General features: G+C 35.6%; 1 protein-coding gene across 2 annotated transcripts in view; it reads left to right on the top strand.

Moving 5' to 3' along the window:
- The window catches only part of PTPN4 (protein tyrosine phosphatase non-receptor type 4), a 120,637-nt gene that overhangs the window by 80,959 nt on the left and 17,447 nt on the right, over nt 1-22,231 (top strand). For both annotated transcript variants that reach the window (XM_054210358.1, XM_054210359.1), the window contains exons 13-20: nt 1,200-1,268; nt 8,270-8,404; nt 9,686-9,844; nt 14,330-14,489; nt 17,474-17,557; nt 17,641-17,697; nt 19,061-19,217; nt 20,687-20,853. In XM_054210358.1, coding sequence (XP_054066333.1) covers nt 1,200-1,268; nt 8,270-8,404; nt 9,686-9,844; nt 14,330-14,489; nt 17,474-17,557; nt 17,641-17,697; nt 19,061-19,217; nt 20,687-20,853 — 988 coding nt within the window. The remainder of the gene's footprint in view (nt 1-1,199; nt 1,269-8,269; nt 8,405-9,685; nt 9,845-14,329; nt 14,490-17,473; nt 17,558-17,640; nt 17,698-19,060; nt 19,218-20,686; nt 20,854-22,231) is intronic.

The following is a 22,231-nucleotide window of genomic DNA, read 5'->3' as shown; positions in this document are numbered from 1 at the left end:
CTTCATGGCCCTTTGTTTGACTTGGGGGACCCTAGAACTCGATGCAGCACTGCAGATCTGGTCTCACCAGTGTAGAGTAAACCAGCTTTCCAGCCAGTTGGCCCTCAGCCTGTGTGTGGGCTTATTCCTCCCCAGGTGCGGGGCTTTGCATTTCCCCTCACTGAATTTTGTGAAATTCCAGTTGGGCCATTTCTCCAGCATTCACACATCCAGTACATCTGTAATATGAATGTGAAAATAGCAAATTATTCTTTGATTTCAGAGTGTAAATGTCTCTGTAAGTGTTGTGGTTTGGGCTGGGCTGGTCACCAAACAAATGACAGATTTAGAATTTCAGAGAGTGCAGTTAGTTAGAAGAGACTTAACTGAAAGTTAAAATTACTGAAAAGAAAATTGGTTCTGTTTTACCTTAAACCAGGACGGTAAAGGACAGAAATGAGCAGAATTTTAAGTATCAGTGTCCTTTCAGGACATGTATCCTTTGAATCTGTGCCTTGGTATGAAGTCATAAATGGGGAAGTGGCTGCAAGAGGGAGTTTTGCTGGTATCTTGCCACCAATTCTTAACTGCTGGTAGATGCTCAAAAGAAAAAGTTGAGGGTTTGTTGTTGGGTTTTGTTTTGTGGTTTTTTTTGGAAACAGAAATTATTAAATATTATAAAGGATCTTTGTTTTGACACAAGACACATGGTCTTATGTGAAAAGTCAGCAAGTTCCCAAGTTCTAATCTTGGTTTTGACAAGTTGCGTAGAAGAATGCAATCCTGATGTGCTTATCTAATTTCTTTATGATATTTTGCTGAACTAAGTAGCGACTAAGTTATTAGCAATTCAGGGAATAGTTTAGGAGGAGTACGGAGGAGATGCTGTAATCTTTGGTTGTGGCTATGACAGGAAGGATTATAGTCGTCTTATCCAAAGATCCAAGCAGAACTTTCTTACTGCTTTGGATAAGAAAAAAAAGGAAGAGAAGAGAGAGGCTTTATGTTATGCCTAAAATTAATAAGACTCTAATGGGAAAGATGACCTACGCTTACCCAAATGCTGTCTAAAGTGACAGTGTACTGAAGTTAGCACAATTGCTTGAGCATGACTGAAAATAGAATTTTGGGGTTTTTTGTTGACATGGTTGAATTTTAAGCAAGAAATTGTTATCCTAAGTTTGTTGCATTTAGTGGTTTGGTTTTGTTTTGTTTTCCAGTGGGAGAACAGAGGTCCAGTCCGTGCAGTATGGTAAAGAAAGAGCAAATAAAGACAGGGTATTTGCAAGGTAAGCAATTTGCATTCCTATAGGATGAGTAAGTTTTCTGTTTGTATCTCTTAAGATGTTATGGGATCATTGTTTTCTGTTTGCAAAAATGTAAAATAAAGAGCAACTGTTGTTGACTGTTGCTGGTGGCTTGACTTAACCATATTAAGGAGTTTAATTTTTATATGGGAGGATGTCTCTCTGAGGCAGCCAGAAATGGCGGAGAATCTTAGGATGGAAAAGTTAATAAGGGTATTCTTTAATATTTCCGCCTTTAAATATTTTAAAAATTCAGAATTGCCTTCCATCTGTGCAGTTTGTTGTTATATGTACCAGCCCTCTTTGTGCTGTCTTTATTGCAAAGGACGGTCTCCATTCCATGAAAATATTGAGTTATTTGGTTTGTTTTATCCTTGATAACAACCTACAACTGTACATGCATATTTCTGTTAAAATAAAGTACTGTGAATGCCTGACTTGGTGAGAACACCTTTATCATCACTATAGTCCCAATGAGGTATTTTACTATGAAAAATTTGACTCGGAGTGAGCTGCTTCTGAAGGTATTCTGTCACAGAGTAGTTGGCTAATCATGGGATCTATTACTTAATTGTGTTTCAGACTCCTGAGGGGTTTAGTGGTTACAAGAAAAACACTCAAGACATAGATTTAGTTCTTCATTCAGAAATTATGACACAGTATTCAAAAGTAAAACTGCTGCTGCATCTGTTTAGATCATTAGTAGAAAGGATCCTTACAAGTGGGGAGGCCTGCTCTGTGCTTTTTTTTATGCATATACTTTTACTGAGATGGGGAATGTCTTTTAGCATAGTTAACCCTTAAGGAACTCTGGAGTTCAAATTTACGCTCGCAGACTTTTAGTAGCAAGCCCAGCAGCCTTTCTCAAGTACCTGCAAACACTGTTTTTCAGAGTATTGATTAATTCTGCTTTGATTTACTTCCCCGCCCTTTCCCCCTGTGCAATATAACATAATTTGAGTTTTTAGCTGGGCACAGTGTAGATACCCAGCTCCATATTAGAATGCTTTGAGGGCAGAAGTGCTGTGACATGTTTGTTCAACAGGAAGATTTCTGTAAGACCAATTTTTTCTGTGTGCTGTAGAATTGTTTTTTACTCTATTTAATTCACTTTGGGCATCTGGTTAGATTTTTACTTGGGGCAACTTCTTTAGTACTCAGAAGACTCAACACTGTGACAACTGAGTTTTATTTATTTAAATGACAGTTATGAATCAGATAAAAACTATTTTTCTTTGTTGTACTCGGAACTTGACAATTCCTTCCAAGTAAGTAGGGTGGAGGAAAGCTGATACTTGGTTTTCAGGAGGATATTTATCATTTTAGAAACTCTTATTCAGTAGATGGCACTCTTCCCTTTGATTCAAAACTGAACAAGTGGTGCTGGGGTCACTTGTATTTTGTGATATATACTCTGAATAAAATTGAAAGCCGTGGCTAGAATTGCTCTGATGTTTTCTCAAGTCTTTTTGGCTTTTTTTAGTTAATAAAATACTTGGCTCTTCTGTCCTCAATAATTTTATTTTCCGCTGTTGCTTTTAGATTAAGGAATATGGCATTCATCCTCACCTTTTGAGTTGTTCAGTAACATTAATGACTGATAAATGTCTGAGGCATACATGCATACATCAGTGAACTGAAATTAATGGCCTATTGTAACAAATACACCTCAAAAGCCTTTTAATAGATCGTCTGTTTCTTCCTTTTTCCTCCCTATCACAGTGTGCAATTAATGCATTTTCAGTTTTAAAGATTTTTATTTTTTTTTTTTAGTATTTTCAAGGGTGAAAAAACTTGAAATATAAGACATTTCTAGAACACCGTGTGGTTCAGGAAGCTTAATTTAAGAACATTATCCTTAATTCCTTGTCTTCTAAACATTTACATTTCAAGTTGAAATACTGAGTAGATGTTACCCTTTTGTATTCATACAGAGGATAAATTTTGCTTTTTAATGTTTTACAGATATAATGTGGTTTTTGTTCCTGGAACCTGCCTTTCTGTTTCTCAGTGTGTCTTCCTCAGACAAAGTCACTGTATTGTTGAACAGCTTTTTAAACTGTCAAGCAATAGGCTTTTTTCAGTTGCTTTTGAAAGTTCTAATACGTATTGGTTGCCTTTTGCTATGAAACCAGGACCATGCTAGCATTATAGTCAGGTCTTCCTTGAGAATTAAGCGGACTTGTAAAAAATCTTAAATAATTGCTGTTGCTTTTATTATTACCACATCAGAAGATTTATTCAAGATCAGTTAAAAAAAAATCTTTTTTTCTAGAGCTGTCCAAATGTACACTGTTTTCTTATCAGTATCTAACTAGAGACTGCCATGTTTGTGCTAATACTGTCTATGCAAATTTTGAATCCTTTCATTGTAAGAAAATAACACTGATAGTTATATTGAGATGTTTTGAGTGATCTATTTATTCTAAATTTGGAAGTGGTGATTGCCACAAGTAATGATCGTCTAGCCTTTGCACGCTGAGCAGAACATAGATACAGAGCACAAAGCATGGAAATAAAATTTCTTAACAGACGTTTGAATAAAACAAGCAGCCTACAATTAGTAGGCTTAGCTGTTTGTCCTCAGGTTTCTACTTTAAAATTAGCTGAAGTAGTAGTCATGGTTTGGGTTTTTTTCACAAATCATAGAAACATTTAAAAATTTATTTTAAAAAATGGAACCTATTACTATGAAGGAGATAGTCTGTAATAATTTTGATACATTTTTTAGATGCTATTTTCTTAATCTTCGTGCAGCACTAACTTCAGCATTTAGAAGAGTGTTGCTGCAGTTGTTTAGATTTATTTTTTTCCATCTTCATTATAGCTGTTCTCTAGGCCTCATTTGTTGCAGGATATTCACAACCCAGGAAGACCTGTGAGAGTTCCCAGGAGCATAATAAAAATGAAAGTAGATAACAAAAGTGGAAAAAGTTAGATCAAGGCATCAATTGGGAGACTTCTTAAAGAGCACTGTTCTCGCTTGGAGTCGTTGCAAAATATTCTAATTCTGTTCAGTTCTGACGAGTTCAGTACTGGAGCTGAGACAAGGTAGTTTATGCGCATTGTGTGATAGTGAGCAGGTATCTCAGTCAGTCATTTGTATTTGCAAAGTCCCTATCATTAAGTTGCAATCTCTGTTTCCAAAAATCCTTTTTTGCTTCAACCTGTGCATTTATTCAGTTTAATTAAATAATTCCTCGGTTGCTTTAAATTGCATATGTTGTTTGTGGTGCATCTGCAGATTTGTATACAGTTTGTCTCTCAATCTGAAGCAGTTGTTGCCAGTTTTGCTGAGAAACGCATTCCCTGTCCTCCTTGTCAAAGTACAAAACAAGGTTGTGGCCCCAGGTTATATTTCTTTTTGGGACAGAAATGATTGAAAAGATTCCCACCTGTATTCCTAAACAATACCCTCTTTCTTTCCCAGCTCCTGCGAGAATTTAGCACTTCAGGTGTGGGATGCAAACCAAATTCTGTCTTCGAAAGATTTTGTGTACTGTGGCTGAGCTAATATAATTTGTCATGCTTTTTTTTGTTGCTCGTCCCTGTTACTCATTTTTTTTGTATTTGACAAAGTGTCACACCTCATAAGACTGTTCTTGATTTTTGGGGGCAGGGTAAAGTTTTTGGTCTCTGCGCCTACTCAGATAGATAGGACTTCCAGCTTTTTTAGAAATGTCTCTGCAGATACACCAAAAATTAAATCTGAAAATAGTTTACTCTGTTAACTAACAGTGCCCTGTGCTGGGGTGCAATAGAAGCATACAGACTGAGCAGGCAAACATGGAATTTAGAATTTCAAAGTTTATCAAAGCATTTCAAAATATTTTTTCAGCTTACTTCCCCCTTCCCGTCTCCAGCTGCACTCTGGCATGAGAAAGTTATTTGAATGTTTTAAAGAGTTAGTGATAGAGGAGAAATTTGCAGGAATATTTCAGAACGTATCTTAAGTGTTAATAAAAAAATAACTTATTGTTAGATTTAGAAGTGTTGGGAGGGGAACTAGTATCATAAAGCCACACCACTGAGAAGTTCAGTGCTGCAGTGTGGTAATTTTTTCTTTGAAATTTCTGCAAATACAGGAAATGGAGGCAACAAACATGAGTGGGTGGGACCCTGAGGTTAGAGCTGTTAATAAAATAATTGAAACGAACCTTTGCTGATAAACGCTGCAGCTGTTTATCATGGTAGTAAGGTGTTATTTCTGAAAGATCAGACCCTATCCACAGTAAAAGGTGAGTTTTCTTAACATTAGATTTTTTTGATAGGGAAGAAGGTGATGCTTTTTCTCATTTTAGAGTTGTGTTCATTTGTTGCATAGATTGAGGAAGTATTTCAAAAAATGTAGCTGCAAACTATGACTTAAGATACCATACAGTGGGGGGTTTTTTTTTAAGCAGTCAAAAATGTGATTTTTGGAAAAACTTGTTTTTTTTTCCACCTCCCTATATAATTTTATGTCTCTGTAATTTAATTTGTTTTCACTGTTGTTGCACATTAAAAAAAAAAAAAAAAAAACAAAAGAAAAAAAACCAACAAACGAAACAAACCCCACCAACTTTCCTATTTTCCACTTGCTGCTTTTTCACTGAAGGTAAATAAGGTTCAATAGCTGCCTTGACATGTCTGTCAGAAAACACTGTATCTGTAGTCCGGTGTTTACTTAATTTAGCATTGGACATATTCTGTTCCTTTGCATTTTTCCCTCTGCCTGTTCTTTGGTTACTAGAAACCACCTCTTGGTGCTAATCTTCTGGCTGCAAGCATACTATCATCAAAGTCTAGCTAGTGATACTGTTGATTAATAAAAGAATAATGAATGGATAACATTAGATAGACATTTCAGTTCTGCTGGTTTCTTGTTATTTTGCCTTTTTGGAACTGCTCAAACATGCAATATTTGTGAAGAAAAATATCTAAGTGGTTTGAGGTGCTCAGTTACATACAAATTACAGAAAATTAAATGTTGGTTTAAATTGACATGGTATCAAGCTAATTATTTTTGGAATCAAATTAATACTGCTTAAATACGTGCTAAGAAACTGGATGTGTTTTTCCTCAGGAATTAAGTAATTGATATTTTCCCTGTTTTCAAATATCAATATGCTATTAGATTTTTTTCACAGGTAGAATAAGACCTGAGACAGTAGCATTTAGAACTGCCCGTCTTGCTTAACTGTCTCAAATTTCTCAGCTGTTATTCAGTAAGTCTTTAGAGCAGCAAAGCAGTGTGCAATAGATGTTACGAACTGCTTGGTGGTATAAAAACAAAAATAAACCCTCCACACACAGATCACCGTCCTTTAGGATCAAACAAACACTGTTGACTTCAGTAGGACTACTGTGTTTCTGCATGTGAAGATAAATTATTTGATACGATGCTTGCTTGTAGTTGTTGTAGACTTTTTTTGAAAATATTGAGGACAGTCTGCTTAGGGTGGTGGCTTGCATCAAGTTTTAAGTTCCATGAGAAGCAAAAATGTATTTGTAACTAAGGTTCTCATTTTCAGAAGGATGTAATTTGTGTGTGGCTAGTTCCCTTATTTCTCAAAGTTCCTTCTTTCTGGACTTGCACTTTCAGTAAATCAGTAAGGTGATAAAGATGAAGATAAAGAGCAGTTACCATGTGTCCCCAGGACAGCAAAGGGCAGAAGTTAGTTTGGGATATGGGGAAAGAAATGGAGGAGTTATGCTGATGCAATGATATGTTGTTACCTCATTGTGCAAAGCTGGAGAGTAGAGAATAGTGGTAGAATGTAAAGGCAAATGGGAATGAAATGATCATGACACAAAAGACTGATGAAATTATCACTGGAACAAGAGAGAGCTGGGTAATGACAGAGGAGAAATTTGAACTGTGTAGCACCATCAAAGTAGTAGAAGTAAAGTAAAAACCCATTAACACAAAATACACAGGAAATGTATTTAAGAATTGCTTAAAATAACTTCTGTTGTTGGATGAACAATTTTCAGTTGAAAACAACAAACGGCAAGAGTCTGGGTATGTTTAGTTGCAGGATGACTGAACCATCCCGTGTGATGTTAAGAAAAAAGCAACCACAATTCTTGGATGATTCATTTGATGATTTCCAGTATAAAAGGGAAATATACTATTTCATGAGAGATTGCAAGTATGGTCTCATTTGTGCTTAAGAAATAGGTGAAAGAAACAGCAGAAGGGGATTGTAGTTATCCTGGGATAACTGGAGAATGAGAAGAAAAAATTCCTCCATGTTGAGAAAGAGCAACGAGTAGAAAATACAATTCCTTCTGTATAAAAAAAAACTTGGCAATAATGACCTTTATCCTGAAGGATATTTCTGGCGCAAAACCAAATGAAGTTTCATTACCCACAAAGAAGTTTAAATAGGATGATTGCATCTGCCTTAAAGGTGACAAAGCGCATTCTGGAAGAAAGCATGTCACCTTGATGGAAATCCCTGATGAGTAAACAAAACCCAGCAGCTCTGTTGCCATGTTTATGATTACCGCACTTTCAGTTCTTCAAAGTCTGCGGGAGCTTTTATGGGGTCATGTTTGCACTGCTTAGTTTTTCCTGAGTTGGCTGAATAAACTTAAGAGATTTTTTGATTTGTTTTGTTTTTTATTTTTAAGTTCTGAACTTAAAAACCTCTCTGGCTATTCTGTCACAGTCAGATTCTCTTTGAGGCATTAGAAATGCCTGGTGAAGTTTAGTGGGTTCCTCTTCCAGTCTATCTGTCTCCCTCCCAGCCAACAGTACTTCATGACTGTATTTCATTGATGTTCCTTGTACAAAGTACAGAAAATGAAGTACGATATATTGAGAAAATACAGAACTGCCCATGTAAATATATTTTTTTGCATTATTACATTTACTTTTGTCCGTGTAATTGGGTTTCCTATGGTAGAAAATCCACAGTGTCATTGTGGTGAATTTTATGTAGTTTTGTTCTCACCTCGTATAATTTTTGGTTAGTCATTTGACTTTCTTCTTCTAGATCCCCCAGTAAACCCTTGGCACGGAAATTAATGAGTGGGATGGACTGGGAAGTAGTGAGTAGGAACTCACTGTCTGATGACAGGTTGGAAACACAGAGCCTACCATCACGGTCTCCACCTGGAACCCCAAATCAGTAAGTAGCATCGAATCTTCTCTTCCTAAAAGTGGCTGTCTACCTCTGATGCGAGTGACCCACTTGTGTAGTAAAAGGATTAATGCATTACAGAGACAAAAAACTTCACAGATTATGTGCTGAATGTTTCTCTGGGACATTTGGCTCCAGATAAGAGAAACTATTTGGGGGTGAATTTTAGGTGCTTCTCACTCGATCTGTAAAAAGTGTAAGATGTAGCATGCTACCTTAAATTAGAGAGCTTGAGTTTCTCAAGCACAGCTAAAAGTACATTATACATTTGGCTAAGAAAAAAACTGATAGTAAAATCTGTGTGATATTTTAGAAGTAATTGATTCTGGTTAATACTGCTTCTTAAAACATTGGGGGAAATTACGTAATCAGAAATCCTTGCAGGTTTATTCCCCTCAATTTTTCTGCATTTCCTTTCAAAGCTCCCACTTTTAACATGATAGAGCTTTCTGGTTTATGTTTACAGTTAGTGAAAAATCATTCCTGATTTCTTTTGGAAAATAACCAGTTTTCGCAGTGTACTAAAACTGGCTTAAGAATTGGTATTATCCAATTTTGTACTGCATAAACCAGAAGGTTTTAAGATTCCTTGGCATTGCAGCATATTATTCAAAAGGTGGTTGTTGTAAATATCTGCAGCGTTTAAAAGTTATTGCAAAAATTGTATAATAATGATGCTTATAGTATAGCATAACTTAATCGTGTGTGTTTCAAAGCATTTTAAGAAAAACGTCTATGTCACTATGCTAGTTCTCAAACGGGAAAGTTTTGGGTCACAGAAACACAAAGATCCTCAGTGCAAAGCTTGTGATTTTTCTAGGAGAAGATGCAGGGGATAAAATGTTCACCTCAATGAATTCAGGTTACATTCTGCCATGAACAGAGCCAGGATTTTTCTTCTTGGGGATTCATTTTTCTTCTCATTGACTGGACTGTCAGTCCAGTACCCTGTTCATTGAACCATAATACTGTCAGGCTTCTTTAATTTAAAAAAAAATAAAAAAAATTAAAAGAATTAACCATTTAGTGTTTATGAAAATATTTTTGAACACTTTTAAAAATAAAATAATGAAATATAGAATGTTGATCTGACAATATAATTGTTTCAGTGATTTTTGAAACCTTAAGTTATTTAATAAAAATATGTATATGAACATATGCTTGCATTGAGAATAAATAATTATTTTAGCAGGCCTTTGTAGTGGTGTAAGAAATGTAGATTAATAACAGTGTTCTTCTCACATTGCAATGCTATGCTTTCCCTCTTAGTCGCAACTCTGCCTTCACTCAAGAAGGAGCCCGATTACGACCCTCGTCAGTTGGACATTTAGTGGACCATGTAGTTCACACTTCTCCAAGTGAAGTATTTGTAAATCACAGATCTCCATCTTCCACCCAGGCTAATAGCATCATACTGGAATCATCACCGTAAGTTCTCTTGGTTGTTACTCTATGGTAGCATGTGGGGCTTCTGAAAATAAGTCAGAAATTTTCGCCATTAAGAATTTAGTGTTAAATGTTTGGGTCAGGGAAAGCCAGACAACCTAATAAAAAACGTAGCTGTCGTTTAGGGAACATTAGTATAGGTTTTACTGAAAATTAAATAAGACAGAAGTAAGATTTGAAATACTCAATAACTTTTGGCCAGAGTGCAGATTAGTTGGGGAAAAAAGGTGCACAATATAGTTGTTAACAGTGTCACTGGATGTTTTTATATGCAGCTATACACATAATGCTAAACTTGCCCTCAGAATTTTGTATAATCTCTGTTAGCAAAGAAGTTGTGCAAGTGGTTTCAAAACCATTTGAGATCTATAAAATAACAAATACATAATTACATGTTTATAAACAAATCATGTGTTTCAGGAAAAATTACTCCGGGAAGGTATTTGAACACAATTTTAAAACCTTGTTTGGACTGTAACTTCGGTTTTTAGAACTGTGCGTAACTTTGGGGAGGGTCATAGAAGACAAACTCTTCAAAGTTTTGTTAAATAACACAAGATGCTTTTTATGATAGGGTACAGTAGTCATCCATCTGATCGTCAGCTAGTTATTTAGCTTTCAGAGTTATAAAACAGTAATTTGGCCTAATAATATAAAATCCCCTTTTTTGTGGGCTTTTTTGACATGGGAAGGGAGCCTTAACTGGAACACTTGTCAATCGTTTCTCATATTAGAGTTTTACTCTGCAAAGGCCACACAGGGTCAGGTTCCTTCTGTTCCAAGACTTCCAACTGAAGTCAGTTATGAGAAACACTTGAATGGTAGAGTGACACAGTGAAGTAAGCAAAATTCTTAAATGTTCTCGTTTATTCATCTGCCTTTACTCTAAGTGAAGTTGTAAAAGTTGTTCCTGAGTGTCCTTGGGATTTTGTTTATTTAACAACTGATTTCTTGTGTAAGTCACCATAGAAATCAGTCTTAAAAAGTGAGGAAGTGGTTTTGTAAATTAGTTATGCAACTATGGCTGTTCTTTTTCATGATTTTGTACTTTTTCTGCCCAAGCAGAAAACTACTGCTCTTCCATCACTAAGTTTTGGGGTTTTATTTTTGTTTTTTCCCTTTTTGGAAGCTTAAAAGTGGAATTTAATCTCCCAATATAGATATCTAGCATAAGATATTTTTAAGAATGAGGACGTTGACTGTCAAAAATACACGAACCTCATTTAGGGTCCTCTGAAAGATTCTGGTGATGTCATTGATTTAAGGTTGGAGATTTACGCAAGAAAGTAGTAGTCATGAAGTTCATATTAGCTATATAACTTAAACTGGTTTACAGTCCAAAAAGCTATTTCTTAAACAATTTGACCTTTCAGAGTGAAAAAAATTTGAGTAGTCCATCTGCTAATTTGGAGTAAACATAGCAAGAGAAATTAAGAGTTTCAGTGCAGTTCGGAGGGATATTATGGCTCAGCTAATACAACCTTGAATTCCACTTTTTTTTTTCATCCGCATGTGCTATTCAAAACTAAATTGAGAGATTTCTGCTTGTAGTTCCCTGAGGTAATTATAACCTTAAATTCCAAAAGCATGTGATGCATGGTTAGTTTAATAAATTTATGGGGGTGAGTATGAAACTTTTGCTTACTATATTAAAATGCCAGACCGGATATCTGTAACAAAAATACCCAAAGCCTGTCAGTGCTAGGGTTTGTGTGTTATTTTATTGTTATGTAAATTGCTGAATGCAGTAACAGAGGCTGCTTTGCCTGCAAAATAGGCTGCTTTCACTGCCATTGTCTAAGCATTCATAAGGAAATTCAAAGCTGACTGGGCAAATATAAAGCAATGAAGTTTTTGCCCAGGGCTTGATTGTTAGTTCTCACAATTCATTATGCTAATATATTACAGTACTTGCATTGCTGCTTCTAAAATGCGCTTTTAAGTAACTTTTCAAATCTTTTCTATAAGTTTATATGTTTGGTAGGAATTTATTTGTGTTTGTTGACATGTATGTACAGACATCTAGTCAAACATAAGATCCCATCTTTTACTTTCATCAGAAGGACTTATTTTGTGTCTCTACTCATGTTTTCTGTTGCTTTTTTATTCAGTTTAAAACTCTCAGGAGTAATTTTTTGCAGGAAAATACATAACAATGTTGCCCTTCACTTAAAAGGCTGAATAATCTGTGCTGGCCAGACTTGAATGAATAAATATATAGGCAGTTAAAAAGCTCTGGGTGACCTTTGTAAGTCAATGTCTAAATAATTTATAGCTGCCTTGAAAATTCGTTTTGCAAATGTTGGCAATCATTATTTTTTCCTTTTCTCCACAAAAATTAATTTAGAAAAGCTGCTTATCCTGAAAAATAAAATATAAGGATGCTTTTTTTTTTTACTGTCACTTGCATTGAAAATTGTTAAGAAATATTATTTTTATTCCCTAGTGTGTTTTGAACATGAGATTCTTCAGACATCAGATATTGAATAATTGGTACTTCTTTTTTCTTTTAACACTGCATGAAAAAACCCTATTTTCTGAAAGTCGAAATTAAGCAAAAACATACAAAAGAAATATTGTTAGGATCTTTTCAAATGTACTGTTTCCATACATTGGCCAAAAAAATTATCAGTATTTCGTTTTCTAAGAAAATAGACTATTCTTTTTAAAACTGAAATGGAAAACTTGTGGTTTTTCAAAGTGAAGTGTTCCGTTTCCCATTCAATTTTCATCTTTTTTGAAAGAGGCTCATCCTTTATTTGAAATCACTGTAGACAATTGTGATCTGAATTTTTTGTTTTTATTGGAAAACATGTATCTCGGGATCTGCCTTCCTTTAATTGCCTAGAACCAAATTACACGGTGTGGAATTTGATGTGTGCCTTAGGTTTTCTAACTTGCAGTGACTTGAAATGTTATGCTGTCTCATAATGAGAGTCTTACTCTGCGAACAGTTTACTGTGGCTGGGCCAGTTAAATACAGTAGGACAACTCACATGGTTCCCCGTGCTTTTTAGAGAGATGTTATGCTATGAGTTACCGCTACAGCTTGCTGATAACGAAAGGGGCACTGTCCTATTTCTGGCTTCTGGGAGTGTACTTCCCTCCCTGCGCGGTGTTTGACCCTGTGATGAACCATTCACCTTATTGAACCGGCAGAGAGCTACCCAGCCTTGTCCAAAAAGCCGATTTATTTTTGCTTGCTTGGTAAGCTGCCTTAGCCAAGGGAGGAGCACCGGAGCGCTTCGAGGAAGGGGCCATGGGTGCGAGTGAAAGAAAGAACGGAGGCACCTATTTCTGGTAGCTGTAACCTGTAGCTTCATTCTTGGTGGTTTTTGGATTTGCCACTAGTATCAGTGGGTTGTTGTCATAAGTCGTTAAATTACTTAATAATATCTTTTAATGTGGTTCATGGGGAGGAAGGCATGTATCCTCACTGGTATTTAGAAACTGGCATTCAAACGAAGTTAATGGGAACTATGTGCTAACTGCCCTTTTGGGCCTCTCAAAATGTTCTTAATTCTTAAATATAGAGCCATATAATGAAAGATGAATCATACGTTTATGTAATACAAATTATACAGCTAAGCTTTTATTCCAAAAGGACTAATAAAGGAAATTATCCATATTACACATAAACACAGAGAACATTTTTATTAATCTGCAGTAGAGTGCTTGCAGACCTAAAACAGAAATAGAACTTTCTGCTATTTCATCTTCAGTAATGGCGTTATAACTCAACTGAAAAATGCATGCAATGAATGCCATTTTTACAAATGTTTCAAAGCTGTGCATGTTTCAAAGAGGAATATGTTCGAGGGGGGAAAACCAAAGTTTTCTTGAAATGCATACATATACTTTTAAATTGAAAAATTAAAATGTAATGCTGGCATCTCAGTGGGCTTTTCCAATAAATGCAGGGGGACAGTTGAGTCGTCTTCAACTTGCACTCCTCCTATTTTTAAATCAAAAGCCAAAAACCAGTGTGGGAGCACTTTATTATGCTGCTTGTGCCTGTTTTTAGGATTTAAACTGCAGGCATTAATTTAAGATGCAAACTAATTGATTTTCTTACTGAGGAAAACATATTAAGTGGCATATCTATTTTAGAAATAATTTTTTTTTAGCAAGAGTACAGAGTATAAATACAGTGAATTTTATAATATTCCCATATAAAGTGGGTTAAGAGTGCTAAAAACATTTAAAAAAAAAAAAAAAATCATGTGTAGAAGATGAACTTACTGCTTCTGTGTACAATTGCTTGTCAAGAAAAAAGCAATAACGTGTCCAGACATACACTTCCAATATATTACACCACAGTACATTTTTGAGATTCTAAAAATACATACAGATATTCATCTCTCAGACACTTGCATTTTGTCTAGCATTTGGAGTTTATTTGGAACCCTGAAAAAACTGTCAATATCTCATGATTGTTCCACTTCATGTTTCTATTTTGGTATTTAGATCTCAAGAGACTCCTATAGATGGGCAACCTCCTGCGTTACCACCCAAACAATTTAAAAAGAACAGTTGGAACCAAATTCATCATTCGCATTCACAGCAAGAACTGGATAACCATATTAATGAAACATTTGATGTTCCCGCATCACCTGAAAAATCCACAGTAAGTTTTTGGATCCAGTTTGACCATTCTGCTTTTTGTTGGAATAATAGTCCTACCTTTCATGAGCTTAGTTTTCATGCATTTCAGAGAGGAGTTGTGTTTGTGCATTACCTTGGAGCATTTCTGTTGTACATACTGTTTCTTTGCTAGCACTCTGACTGTTTTTTGCCACCTGCTGGAGTGGTCCTCGGTCAGTTATCATCAAATGACTGCGCTGGGATGGATATGCAAACATTTTGAACATTACCATTTCAGCACATGCAGAAATTTCTAACTATCCTCTTCTTTGAGAAGTCATTTACCATCACTTTTAAAGAGGACGTTACAGATGCTACCACTGGTGTTTAATCTGGCTTTTATCAGAAAATCTCTTAGAGCAGTTTTGTGAGGAGAGGCTTCTTGAATCTGTGGTTGCGTTTCTCATCAGAATTTCCAAGAAAGAGACACTACCAAGAGACCTGTGACAAGGAATGTAAAAATCTGAGCAAAAGTTCTTTTTCCACACGCAAGCACGTGCTAGATGAGTAACCTAGTCAGTGGATTATTGTCTGAATGAGGTGAGATCTCACTGACCACTTCTGTGATTTTTTTCCTTCCATAAGTTTTTGAATGTTTCTTGGTACTGATGTGGGACAAGAAATGTTCTGCAGGATAGGAAAATTATTTAACATCGAGATGTAGCAAATACTGTATAAACAGTTTTGCCAATGTCAGACATTCAAAATTATGAGTCAGCTCTCAAAATTGGCATCTTAGAAATACCCTTGGTTTATTTTTATTTGCATTCTGAACTCTAAGCCTAGGGTGGTCTCTCAGGCCTCATTGCAACGTTAAGATTCCCATAAACCCCATATTTAATATCATAGCTGGCGTTTTAATAAAACACGTGAAAGTGAAACTTGTAAATTTATGAGCATTTTGGGAATGTAAAAAATTTTGCTTTCATTAAATAATGAAACAAAATTTATGACTGCTTTGTCTTCTGTCAGTGCTTACCTGGGCCGTATTAAAGTACTGTTCTGTTTTGAAAGATAACGCTACTTTGCTCATCAAGTTTTTCTGCTCTGTATTCAGTTATCTTTACCAAATTGACAAAAATAACTTTCAGTTGTGGTGTTTTGTTTTTTTACACTCCTTTTAGTTCTGAAAAACCCACACAGCTGCGTGAGAATGAGATTCTTTTTTTCCTCTGTGCATTGTCAACGTGATTGTCTGCTGTGAGCCAACGGGCCACATTTATGCAGCCTCGCTTAAGGCAGTACACTATTGTAATTGAAGATCTAATTTCGTCTGCTGGTGGCTTTCTATTTTGGGTATTCGAGAAGAAGGAACACAGCATGACTCTGAAAATTTGTGAAATTGTAAATTTAGGATTTGGAATCTGTATTTTTTTTTTTTTTTTTTTTTACCAAAGTTGCTTTTCTGACCAGAATGCACTTCAGGTTTCTGCACCACTAAAGTCTCTCATGCTGTTCCATCTCAAATATTTTAAGGAAAACCCCTCACCATTTTGACTTCATTTAGCTCTTGAATTTCCTTCATCTGTTGTATTTATGGAGAGTCTATTTAGAAAGGTAGTAGGACATGTTTGGGAATGATAACTCTTTATTCCATCTTCAATTCCTAAGTATCCAGTCCAAGAATGTCCAGAAATATTTGAAAACAGGTGTGGCGAGGAGTACTTCAGTCAAACAGAGTAATGATGATACACAGTGCTCTCTTCAGGTTTTTATTATAAACTGCTGATCGAAGTGGCCTGATAAAGCAGGAAATTATTCTTCCCTTTTTGTCTGGGGTATGCAATGGCACGAAAGTTGCCAAACACTGCAGGTGAGCACTTGGTTGTTGTTCATTCTGCACAGGAGCCCAAGTCTGGTCTCCCGTGCCGGTGAACAGGCTGAAATGATTGGCATATGAATAGGCTTCCTTCTCATTAATGTATCTTACACTGTTACTTTCCTCTGCTTCCCCAAATTTTTCATTTTTTGTTACTATGAATGTGTTTGGGGGGTCTGTTTTGTTTTAACCAAGAACTTAAAACATCTAGAATTAAGTTAACTGTTTATGAGCCAAATTGAGCAAATTTCTTTTACCTATTGAACCTGCAGGTTTTGAACTTTTTTACATGTAGAAATGTTTGCTTTAATAGTTTTTTGTCGTCTTTTCTGAATGTGAGTCTTATGCTTTGGCTGTAACTGGTAACATTGAAAACTTCCTTGAAACAAATTTCTTTAATAATACTTAGCATCCTCGCCATAGAAACCATAGAAATACTAGCTAATGTTCAGTCTGTGAAATAAATATTGATGGGAACAAATTAAAAATCACTTCAGTGGCACTAAGTTGATTTTTCCAGGTTAAGAAAGTATCTAGTATTCTCCAGTTTATTGGTAGTTCCTTTAACAGTGTTACTGAGATCAGAATGAAACCAGAAAGTAAACAGCTAAAATAGTGCTTGATCAGCGCAAAGCGTGTGTCACATCTCGTACTCCACTACACTACAAGTGGAACAGGGCATACGGAACCAAAATTTTGTTGCCAAACTTGTCCTTGCTTACTACCGTCATATTGCTATTAATAGAAAGAAAAGTATACCTCCAATTAACTTTTCATCATACTACATTCTTACTGCAGGCTTTTCACTGTGGTCTTAATTAAAACAAATTTTACGGAGCTTCTATTTAGTAAACTGTTTTTCTTAAGACTGCTTGAAGGCAACTAGTCTTTTCTAATACTGTTTCTTACTTTGAGCTTTCTTTGACAGAACACACTTTTAACTTAGCTATGTCCAAGGCTTTTAAATGTGTAATTTTTCCCTTTTATGTGAAACTCAAGATAAGACATTTGCACTATTACTTGATGTTTTCTCAAGTGTCCAGGAGCAATTACTTGATGAGGAAACTGAAAAATTATTACATACAATATCCTCAAAGTCTAACTATGAATAATATGTACATTAATATAATATCACTTTTGTTTCCTAGCCCAATGGTGGTGTCCCCCATGACAATCTTGTTATGATCAGAATGAAACCAGATGAAAATGGAAGGTTTGGCTTCAATGTAAAGGTAACTACATCTATTCTCTTTATGCCTATTAAGATTATTTTCTGACATTTGTGATTTATTACTAATTTAATTTATTTTTAAAGGGTGGATATGATCAGAAGATGCCGGTAATAGTGTCCAGGGTAGCTCCAGGAACACCTGTAAGTTATCAAAAACACCAAACTTGGTAGCAATATCTGTGTATCTTGTGTATTCAAAACTGTAAATTATTTCATAGCTGCCTATGAAAATTAGTTTGTGCTATAATATTATCCTAACAAAGCAAATTAAGCACAGTAAAAATTTAATGGGACTATATAACATATTTTTAAAAGTTCTTCAATCCTCAAAAATATTTTTTTCTTACTGAAACAAAATTCAGTTCCTGAAAATTACAGGATTACAGATGTTCAGTATGCACTGTTTCTTGAGCTGTTATCCTAAAAATACATTTACTTACTTTTTTTAAAATTTTAATTTAGGCATTCATAGAATTTCACATAAATTATGTATTGAAAGAGTCTTTTAGTATGTTAAAAATAGCTAAAGTAGCAAATCTCTCTTATTTTAGTGACAGATGTAGCTGAATAAAGCCAAGGTTTAGATTAAAATCAGACATCATGAATCATTCATCAGGTCTGATTGTCTGTTGTTACTGGTGTTTAGTGACTATCAATACCATCTTCAAACCAGGCACAATATTTTGTCAGCTGATTGCCAAAAATACTGACCTGGTATTCAGCTGACTGGAGTCAGCTCTGTTTGTACCTTTTAGAGTAGAGTGAATCATTTATTTGCTAACATTTAAGAAGTACAGCTTTTTTTTTTTTTTGACTATTTGAAACTATTAAAATGTTTGCCAAGAACATTGTTCTTGTCCCTATTAATTATTATCTCAGAAATATTTAATAACATAATTTTGGCTGAATGCTTTAGACACCCACTCTCTAAGGAGAAGATATTTGGTGATGGCACATGCTCTTTCTTTTCTGCAACGATGCTTAGACTATGATTATAATAATGATTTTTATTACCAGATTCCTCTCTCTGGGTTTACTGGGTTTTGTGCACTATTTTCGGTCCTTGTCTTATCGCAACTGTAATGACAAGAGTATTTCACACCTGAAGCATTTAAGCCTGTGAAATTGATTTGGACAAGGCTCTGTCATGTTATTCCCTTCCCTTCAAAGATAAGAACATCCTGCTTTTTAATTGCTTATACAAAATGCGATTCAAACAGAGGAGCTTCCTACTTCAACCAGAGGAGTGGAGTAACAGCTGCCAAAAGACATGTTACAATGACAGTCACCTCCCAGTTGCAAATTAATTAGTTCACGTGAATGGCACTGTCTTATGTATTGTGTAACATTTAAATTTATCATTTGAATACAGTGCAGCAACCATAGCAACTAGACTTTTAGGATTCAAGTCCCCAAGTATAGTTACTTTAAGCTGCTATTTTAAGGTGAGAAATTGGAAATGGCTTGTTTTACAGATTAGCTTGTTTGTGTGTTTTCCTTGCAGGCTGATCTCTGTGTCCCTCGTTTGAATGAAGGGGACCAGGTTGTACTGATTAACGGCAGGGATATAGCAGAACATACCCATGATCAAGTTGTTATGTTTATTAAAGCTAGCTGTGAGAGACACTCAGGGGAACTTGTGCTCCTAGTTCGACCCAATGGTGAGTGATTTGTCTATAACAATAATTTAAAAATAAAACATAAAAAAAATCCAGACCTTGCTTTCATTTTCTAACCTCCGTTTTGTTTCCTGAGATGGAATGCTTAACGTCTTTGTAAGAGCTCCCTTGCTTGAAAAGGAATTGCAGCAACACAGCGTATTGTACGTACCATTAGCTGTGCATAAGTGTTGAAAATTAACAGGGAAGTCAGAGATCAAATACTTCTAACGGAGAGGTAACTTAAGTTTTGTTCTCTCATTGATAAAAATGTCCAGGAAGCTATATGGATATCGAATGCAGTTTCTAAGGTTGCTCTTAGTTCCCTTAAAGAAAGTAAAAACCAAACACAAACAAAGAAAAAGCCCCTCGCCAAACACCCAGTGTTTGGATGACTTCAGAGGCCGATGTATGCAAAATCCTTCCATAACATTTCTCCTTGAGGAGCCTTAATAGAAGAAAGTGTTAAAAATGCAATCTCAATAACAGCTTGTGCAATATAGTCATGAAATACATTGTTAAAGCGTTGCCAGCAGATGGTCACTGGATTTAATTCTGCTGCACATCCCAATTATAATACACTTGAGGAGGAAAAAGCATAATGAGGAATAATGATATTTAATCGGAATAACTGAAATTACTTTAGGAGAGTACCTCAGCCACCTCATAAACAATTTTTCCTTTATTCACTTATTTGCACTCCCCACTTACTTGTGCTCTTATTCTGTGTGTAAGTTCTCTTGCAGCTTTTGTGCGCTTGCTTTCTTTTTCAGATAAAATTCTTAACTTTGTTTACAAATTCACTAAAACAGTTTCTGATTGTGTGTTGATTATCTTGGTATTCTGGATAAAAAACATATGAGTTGTGGAAGCGAGGAGTTGGCACTTTCCTCCTTCATGGTCATGGGATATCGTTTTAAAACAGGCTTTCAAACAGTGTATGTCTCTGTTATGTATAGTAGAAGATGCATATTTTCAGTTTATTTATAGGCTGGGCACGCATACAGCATTGACAGCATTATAATGGCATATATTAATGCCATTTCCTCAGTTGGCCTGCCCATCTTGCCCTAATTAGTGGAGCCTAAAATCAGTTTAAAGTGAATTAAAAGTAAAAATGTAAATGCAACTATAATGACCTGAGAGGCCTGATGTGAAATCTGAGATTAGGGAGTTACATCGGACAAGGTATGGTATAACATGAGTTTTGATCAAAATTTTAGCAGTCAGCGATGTGCTTTCACCTAAAATTACTATTAAACAAAAAAAATTCATTTTGTCATGCATTGTAACGATCAGTAAAGGCTACTTGCCCTTGCTCATGGGGACTAACATCAGTTTGTTCGTAAATGGGGATTTTTCTACAGGAGAAACACATGGGGTTTTCGCTGTTTTAAAAAGATGACTTAGAGTTAACTTTACTTGTCAAACAGCGTGTTCAGTCAGAGCATTCGTATTGTTATTTGTTATAGCTGTCTATGATGTTGTGGAAGAAAAGCTGGAGAGCGAGCCTGATTTCCAGTACATCCCTGAGAAATCTCCACTTGATGGTGTCCATCAAGATGATAATGCTCTGAGGGAATCCATGATTCAGCTGGCAGAGGGGCTCATCACGGGAACTGTTTTGGCTCAGTTTGATGTGAGTACTGTGTTGCCTGTAGCTGTGTGCAAGTTCCAAGTCTTTTGGGATAGTAATTATTTTAAGCAGAGCAGATTTCAGTTAAATTTCACTGGAATCGGCATCTTTTAGCAAAGCAATTGTCTTACACTCTCAAAAGAAAAATAACCCCCCAAAAAATCCAATGATGTATTGTATGTGCAAACTTATGGCATAGAATAATCCTAATACTAGTTTTTAATGTAATTTGTTATAAATAGCTTTATTGATTACTAACAGCTTTTTGTGGTTATCAGGGACCTATGCTAATAAAATACTTCCATAGAGATGAAGACTGAAAAATGTAAAACAAAATACATGCTCTGAGCTCAGACCTTCATTCCATATCTAAGTTCCTGTAGAAAGTGAATGACCGCTGAGCTGTTGACATTTTATGGACAGTCTCAGTGAGGGAAAGTAAAATTACCAATAGAAAATAAAACCCTAATCCTAAGGGCTAGTGTAACAATATCTTTTATAAATAGTTGATTTTTTTATGACATATTTCCAAAGAACAGTGCAGTTCCTGTGGGGTCCTAAGCTGCTGATAGCTATAGTCTTTCTTTTTCCTCCACTTGTGCCTTGCTGATACTCCATCTTTTATGCATGAGGTCAAGTGACTTAAAGCAGGAAGCGGTAGATTTGTAAAACACAGCAGCGTGAATTCCTGAGCAAATGGAGACCTAGCATTATGTATTACAACGTATATTTATAAAATATATACTGTTCTTTAACAATTTTGGTGAAATATATTGTTATATATAGAAAGAAAAAAATTTCTCAAAGGGATTTAAAATCCCTCTTTAGCCATACATTTTCAGTCTCCCAAACAGGTTCAGTATTTCAAAGTTTTTAAAATGCCTTTTACTGAACCCAGATAATTTCACTGATAGAGGGTTGTGGCAGTGCATGGCTAAGGCATGAGAGGGCAGGAACCTCTCAAAGGTGATTTTGTGCAGGAAAAGCACAAGGTAGCCCAGGATTCACTCTAGTTATTCAAATACAGAAGGACATCTGAAAAAAAATAATAAATTGAAACAGCTGCAATGTAGGTAGATGCCTATACACAATACAATCTGCTTGCCCCAAATGACCATGAGGAATGTCAGTCAGTTCCCTTCCCAGTGTACAACATTGACTTGTCTCTGGATCAGTGTTCTTATGGAAGCTTGAAGTTTAACGTTCAGTTTGTCTTTAAACAAGTTGTGATGAGGTCTTGATTATTTTCAGTGATCCCACAGCATAAATAAATTGGTAGTGCTTTCTTTTGAAAAATATTTTCATGTGTGTTGAAGTTACCATTGCTCAGTAGTTTATGTTCTAAAAAGTACCTCTAGGCAAATAATATAATAACGGGTCT

Source organism: Rissa tridactyla, chromosome 7, assembly GCF_028500815.1.
Source record: "Rissa tridactyla isolate bRisTri1 chromosome 7, bRisTri1.patW.cur.20221130, whole genome shotgun sequence".
Lineage (NCBI taxonomy): Eukaryota > Metazoa > Chordata > Aves > Charadriiformes > Laridae > Rissa > Rissa tridactyla.
The sequence above is the reverse complement of the archived record's forward strand: the minus strand, read 5'-3'. Positions and strand labels throughout refer to the sequence as shown.